Source organism: Monopterus albus, unplaced genomic scaffold, assembly GCF_001952655.1.
Source record: "Monopterus albus unplaced genomic scaffold, M_albus_1.0 scaffold535.1, whole genome shotgun sequence".
NCBI classification, from domain to species: Eukaryota; Metazoa; Chordata; class Actinopteri; order Synbranchiformes; family Synbranchidae; genus Monopterus; species Monopterus albus.
The window spans coordinates 34,574-41,073 of record NW_018128415.1 but is presented as its reverse complement, the minus strand read 5'-3'; the positions used below and the strand labels follow the sequence as shown (position 1 = coordinate 41,073).

The 6,500-nt window shown below is 40.7% G+C and overlaps 1 protein-coding gene across 3 annotated transcripts in view; it reads right to left on the bottom strand.

Annotated features, from left to right (window-relative positions):
• Positions 1-6,500, bottom strand: part of LOC109953036 (coiled-coil domain-containing protein 158) — a 9,742-nt gene that overhangs the window by 2,002 nt on the left and 1,240 nt on the right. For 2 of the 3 annotated variants that reach the window (XM_020588384.1, XM_020588385.1), the window contains exons 4-18: positions 6,233-6,414; positions 6,012-6,121; positions 5,611-5,932; positions 5,447-5,502; positions 4,669-4,779; positions 4,494-4,533; positions 4,106-4,204; positions 3,201-3,416; positions 2,832-3,068; positions 2,495-2,663; positions 1,843-1,995; positions 1,362-1,474; positions 1,012-1,170; positions 388-480; positions 130-252 (exon numbers count right to left, since the gene is read on the bottom strand). In XM_020588384.1, the coding sequence (XP_020444040.1) occupies positions 130-252; positions 388-480; positions 1,012-1,170; positions 1,362-1,474; positions 1,843-1,995; positions 2,495-2,663; positions 2,832-3,068; positions 3,201-3,416; positions 4,106-4,204; positions 4,494-4,533; positions 4,669-4,779; positions 5,447-5,502; positions 5,611-5,932; positions 6,012-6,121; positions 6,233-6,414 (2,183 nt within the window). Of the gene's footprint in view, positions 1-129; positions 253-387; positions 481-1,011; positions 1,171-1,361; positions 1,475-1,842; positions 1,996-2,494; positions 2,664-2,831; positions 3,069-3,200; positions 3,417-4,105; positions 4,205-4,493; positions 4,534-4,668; positions 4,780-5,446; positions 5,503-5,610; positions 5,933-6,011; positions 6,122-6,232; positions 6,415-6,500 lie in introns of those variants that run through there. The other variant, XM_020588386.1, reaches the window with a different exon arrangement.

Genomic DNA, 6,500 nt, shown 5'->3' with positions numbered 1-6,500 from the left:
AGAATGCAATGCAGTGTGTGTGTTTTTAATTTAAAGTCCGAGCAGATGTGCTGAGCTTGTCTCTATGCAACTAAATAAACAGCAATTCACGCAGGAGACAGGAGAGCTATAGGGTGTTTCTGACAGTACCTTGATCTGAGTGTTAGAGGCATGCTGGGAAAAGGGTGGAGCAGTGAGTGCAGACGGGGTAAAAGAGTCCAGGACAGGTGGAGATACATTCAGAGCTGTGCGCAAATTCTGACCTTCGAGCTCCTGAAAAAGGAACATAAAATCGGCTGTACCTCAAGATTTGTGAAAGTAAAGTCATAACATAAGACTCACCACATGCACAAGAAAGAGATAATATGGGTAAATACTCTCTCTTACAAAAAGACAATCTCCATATACCTTCAGGTCCAGGGCATGTTGGAGTTTCAGCTGGAAAAACTCCTGCTCCTGCAGCTGAATGAAATCTTGACAGTCGGCAAAGCTCTCTGACATCTTTGGGAACATGCAGAGCACACAGTATGACGTAATAGCATGGTGACAAAGACAAACAGAGACAGAACAGACTGATAAGGTTGAGGCAACCTTAGGTTTTTTTTTTTTTTTACCAGAATATGTAAACACATTTTTGTTATGTTCCAGAGGCAAGTAATAACAGTTTGAGGGAAAGTGATGCCAACTCTTATAAAGTAAAACAATAGTAATTCTCAGAAGGAAAAAACAAATTTCAGATAATATTTCTGCTTTAAGACAATTGCAGATAATCAGCACTTTCCTAACTGTATATTTAGCATTTTATGCTTTTATTAGAACGCAGACAGTAAAGAGAATACAGTATATGATGGGGGAAAGAGATGGGGAATTACATGCAACTAAACTTGCCCACTAGACACAGATAGTGCAGTTAATGGTTGCAACTTCAATATCCAGGCCACTATAGCTCCACAGTAACATACTTTTGAAAACAGAATATATTTTACTACAGTATATTCGTTGTTTATGTTTATTTGTTTAAATAAGTATCACCTTGTGAAGGATTGCCTCCAACTTGCTGATCCGTTCTCTCAGCTGTTGGTCTTTGGAGCGAATGGCCTCTAGCTCACTGGCGAGTTGTCTCTTCTCCTCCCTGACAAAGGTAAGCTCCTGGAGCTGACGCTGGCTCTCCAGGATTTGGCAGCTCTTCTCCTGGGTAGTGAGAACAACAGAACGAGGCAAGTACTGTTTCAAGTTAAAAATGTATTTATGATTTATTATTTTGTTGGAGTGAGAAAAGATTCTTTGTAGAACAATTTGGAACTCTGAAAAAATATGAGATGAAAAAACTTGATTGGAGAGAAGCCATGAATGACCTACACAGACACCGCTAAGTTTTTCACCTGATACAGCTTTTCCATAGCCTCCTCAAGACGGTGGATTTTGCTCTGCAAAGAGTCGACCTGCTCTCTTCTGGCAGTGATTTCCTTCTGCATGCTCATGGCTACTTGGAGGCCTGAGGTGGAGACAAAGCAACACAGAGACAAAGGACATCGTGCATGTGAGACAGCAAGAACATAAATCACAGAGCTTTTAATACTGGGCAGGCTTTGTACACATCAAGGACATAGTGAATGTTAATAGTTACATGTGCCAGGTTATATCTCTCAAACTGGAATGCAGCAGAGGAGGATAAAAAAATAACAGCTTCATATTCTAAAAGATTTCAGTTAAGTGTTATTGAACATTATGAATAAAATAAGTCACTGTATTCTGTCCATTTGATCACAGACTGCATTTGAACCAAAGGAATTTTCCCAGACGTTTCTTTGGACACAAGGTCTTTTGATCAGCTCTCAGTTTAAATAATGAGGTGGTTCTAACCATGCCCATCAGTTCCTTCCAAGGTCCTCACGGTGCTCTTGACCTGGTCCAGCTCATCATGGGTGATCCTTAGCTGATGCTGAAGCTTCAGCACCATACCCTCCCACTCCTCGTCCTTACAGCTGTGGAGCTGTTGCAGCTCCTTGTGCTCCTCTAAAATAATGCCCGGACAAACATGTATTATAGAGAGATAAAGAAGTTAACACATATCAAACACTCTCAATAATGAAAAGGCTTTGTTGATAGTGTAAACTGTTGCATAAATGATAGATAGATTTTGTTGCAGTTTTCATTGGATTGTGTTTCGTTATATTAGTATATGGTTTTTCCTGGGACACTATTCATGTTTCTGAGCTAACACTGACCTGACACTACACAACAGGCCTGAATTAAACTGTTATATTAAACTGTTGGTATATTAAACATATTCTATGTTCTGTCTTTGTCTGTCTTCAGAGCAGTACACATGCTTTCATTGACTTCATGTCTGTGGTCATGGAAACACTGAGTTTTAATTGGTCTAAATTACCTCCTGGAGCACACATTAACATGTTTTAACTGGAGTTGCCTCTTTGTACTGGTTGGGCCTCATGTTGTCACATGCATTCGCATACTTGCATAGACTGTGTTTGGAGCCTTAACTTGAACTCACTAGTGAGGGTGAGTAACTGCATGCCCTGGAGCTCCAGCTGGCTGGTGAGCTGCTGGTTCTCCAGAGTCTTTTCCTGGACACGCTGCCTTTGCTCAGCCACAGAGGCCTGTAGCTGCTGTCTCTCATGCTTAGCAGCAGACTGGTCTGATTTGTGCCGCTCTAACTCAGTCTGATCAGTGTACATAAACATAAGAGGAAGGAAGAATGGGACGTTAGTAATGTTGAAGGTTGAGGATAAAAATCAATAAGAAGAAAAACATTAACAAACTTGAAGGCTTTAGAAAGAAAGGTTTTAATTCTGTGATGTAAGCATATTTCACTGAGGTTTTCTACCAACCCTAAGCTGCTGGATCTCCAGCTTGTGCTGGTTTAGCTGGTTGCTGAGAAGGCTGTTCTCTTGGTGAAGGTTGTCAATGGTGCGGCTGTGCTGCATCGCCATCTGGGTGCTGCTCTCCATCTGCAACCTTAGAACATCTATCATCTTCTTGCTGTCCTCCAGCTTCAGCCTCAGTGTTTCTCCTTTTGCATGCAGGATCTGGCACCGGCTCTGAGCCTCTTCCAAACTGGAAAGGTGCTGTAAAAATCAGTTCAGCTTAATTTCAATTAGCCATCAAAAAAAGGGCAGTGGTTTGTATTTAACATAAATGAAATGTTTCAAAAACCTCTCTTCAGGAAGAGTGTCCACACACTTTCCATGATTTATTACCTGTTGGTCTTCTTGCTGTCTGAGCTGGAGTTCCCTGTCTTTCTCCCACAGGAGTTCCTGGGATTTCCTCCCTTCCTGAACCTTCTGCTCTAGCAGGGTTTGGAGGCAGGTTTTCTCCTCCCCAGCTCTGCGAAGCTGCTCCCAGGCCACTTCCAGCTGTCCTCTTAGGGCCTTCACCTGCCCCTGGAGCTCACAGTGCTGCTGCTCACCACATGTCTGGAGGATAAAGCAGGAGGCACAGTGGGATGACTGTATTTAAATGAGCACAAATTAATTTGTTGGCAGTGTGAAGATATGTGATCTCAATGAATGCATTTGTCCCTGTGTATGTATTATGTTGCTTTTAGCTATCGGTATGTTCAAAAACCAACATACAGACTTTAAAAAAATACTGCCACTAGTAACTACAGTAATGAATATCTAATGCTTTGAAAAAAGAGACACTGCATCTGACATTTACATTTCCTGCCTAAATATTCTCAGCCACAGTAAGTCACAAAATTGTTCCCCCATGACACTGACATCACTGGTGAGAATAAACATGTAGTGGATATTATTAAGACAAGCAGTATAATCTCAGTCAGTAAACCTCTGCCAGAAAAGCCCTCGTCCTAAGCAGAGCCTCCATCTGAGCCTGGTAGTCCTGTTTAACTCTATCCATCAGCATCTGAAGCTGTTTTATCAGCAGACTAAACACAACCAGATTTTTATATTGCTCCATCATAATTAGGCTTCACAAAACTTAAGCAACATTTGAATTACATCATGTAAAGTCAACCTGACACTTCAGCTTCCCCTTTAAACACCATTCTCTTATGTAAACACGCATCTTTATAAACACTTGGCTGTGATAACAACGAAGTGAGACAAAATGCTGGTTTCACATTCATCATTTGTCACAGCACCTTAAGTTGGTCGAGCCGTGACTGTAGCTCCTCTGCCTGCTGTAAAGCTTGCTCTCTCTCATTCTGGGCATCCATCAGCTGAGACTGAGCCTGAATGAGCTGTTGCTCAAGAAAACAAATTGATAACAAATCACGATCACAAACATATAAAAACTATTTCTAACCTCTTTAACACCAGGTTCACATGGTAGTTGTTATATTTGCCTCATGTTTAGGCCACTCTGGTCTCTCTGATCTACACATCTAGTGAAGTTGATAAGTATGGCTGGTTAACATTGATGTTTAGCAGCTTCAGCGACTCACTGCTTACATTGTTGCTTATAGTATTAACTTAAATCTGCCTGACCTTTTCTGTATGGCTGGAGAAGGCTGATTCAAGTTCACTGACCTGGTACTGGTGCAGTGAAGTCTGTCTCTCTCCAAATTTCCTGGACAAAGAAATTACATACTTTTGACACACATTCACATGCATTCAATAATTCAGAAAGTCAGCATTGTTTGCTCTTTCAAGTAAGTGACAAGCTGAAAAAACAAGTACTAAATTATTTGGGAACATCACTTACTTTAGCTGCTCCAACTTGACGCTTAAACTAATACTGCTGTTTTTGGATGAGCTCAGTTTGTCAGTTAACAGTGCCATCTCCTGGCCAAGATGTGCAATTAGGTCTTCCATTCTAGGAGAGAGCAATGGGAAGAGAGTGTGATGACAATGCTGGTAAATACATATACTATACTTTTTAAATATAATAGAGCATGGCAGACAGCATACAAGAGTTGGAAAGGGTAAAATAATTTTTGCTATAGAGCAGACAAGCAGCTGCGCCTGGCAAGGACATCAACTCTAGTGGCCAATCTGACAGACAGCCAGCCTACACTAGGCTCAATGACAGTCTTCTGCTCATCTTGTCTCGATTAATTCATTATTTGCATTGTCTATAGAGTGTCAGAAAACAGGGAAAATGTCCATACTAGTTTCTGCAAGTCATCTTGTCATCTGTCTTGTTTTGTCTGATCAGCAATCAAAAATACAAAGATATTCACTTTTCTATCACAAAAGACAGAAAATCAATAAATTATGACAACTGAGAAGCTGAAACTGGGGGATTTTTGCTTGAAGACAATTAATCGATTACTGAAATAGTTAGCTAATTATTTTTCTGTCAACTGACTTAATCAAATGCTCCAATCAGCTGTATTTGTATTGCTATCATATAAGAAAAAGAAAGCAGTAAATTCTCACATTTAGGAAGTGAAACCAATGAATATTTGGCTTTTTTTTTTTTACATTTTCTGCCAATTGACTAAATGATTGACAGATGAATCACTGCAGCTCTACATTACCTTTCCTTTTGCTCATCTGTTCCACTGCACTGTTCACTCCCCAGATGTTCTACTGGCTGCCAGATTCAAAACAGATGAAAAAAATCAGACATAGCAGGAGTATAGGTCTAAGTCTGAAGTACTCTAAACATCATAACACTAGGTAACTGGCTTCTAGTACTTACCAAACAATGTCTCCTGTCCATCTTGTCTGTCCTATCATTAAATTCCTCAGTTAACTCAGCAGTCGGAAATAGCTGTACCGAACCTGTGGTGAAGTTCTGACTAGTGACAGTGTGGTTTCCACACGGTGTTTCATGAGATAACAGTGAAGAGTATGTTTCCTTTATAATATGTTCCAGTGTCTCTACTTTCCTGTTAAGTGCCAAAGTCTCAGCCTCTGTGTCCTGCAGCTTCTGGTCCGCGACCCTTTTGATGTTTTGGAGCTCTTCCAACATGCACAGCATCTTTTCCATCTGATCAGCATGTTTCCTTGAATCCTTCAATCTACAAATAAAAAGATCTGTGGGTCACAGTGATTTATAACTGTTTCTTTACAGAATTACAATTTTATCAGTGTGTTCACCTGAGGTCAGACAGAACATCCTTCTCCATCTGAACTCTTTGCAGCTTAGTCTGCAGGTTCATGATGGCTCTGTCAAAACTCAATGTGTCTTGTTCAAGTTGATCATTTGACTGTATTTGAGAGGGTAAACAATACATTACACAGAGAAAGCATTACGATACTGATTCAGTCACTCGGTCAGCATCAAACTAATAAGAGTCGTCTGAAATAAAAGGCTGAACCTTGTGGAGCTGCAAGTCAGACAGATGTTGAATACAGTCATCTACTGCATTAACCAGCCCCTCCTTTCCTGGAGAGCTGAGGGCCATGTCTTGGTTCAACTTATCCAGATCACAGACCGTCCTGGGCTGAGTTGATGCCTGCTGGTGGGTTGAAAGAATGGTGAAATCTCCAGGTGGGTCATCTGCCAAAAGAACAAAAGTTTAAAACATACCCTGTGCATATAACATGGCAACAGTTACAGTACATAAAATGGGTTTTTGTTTATTT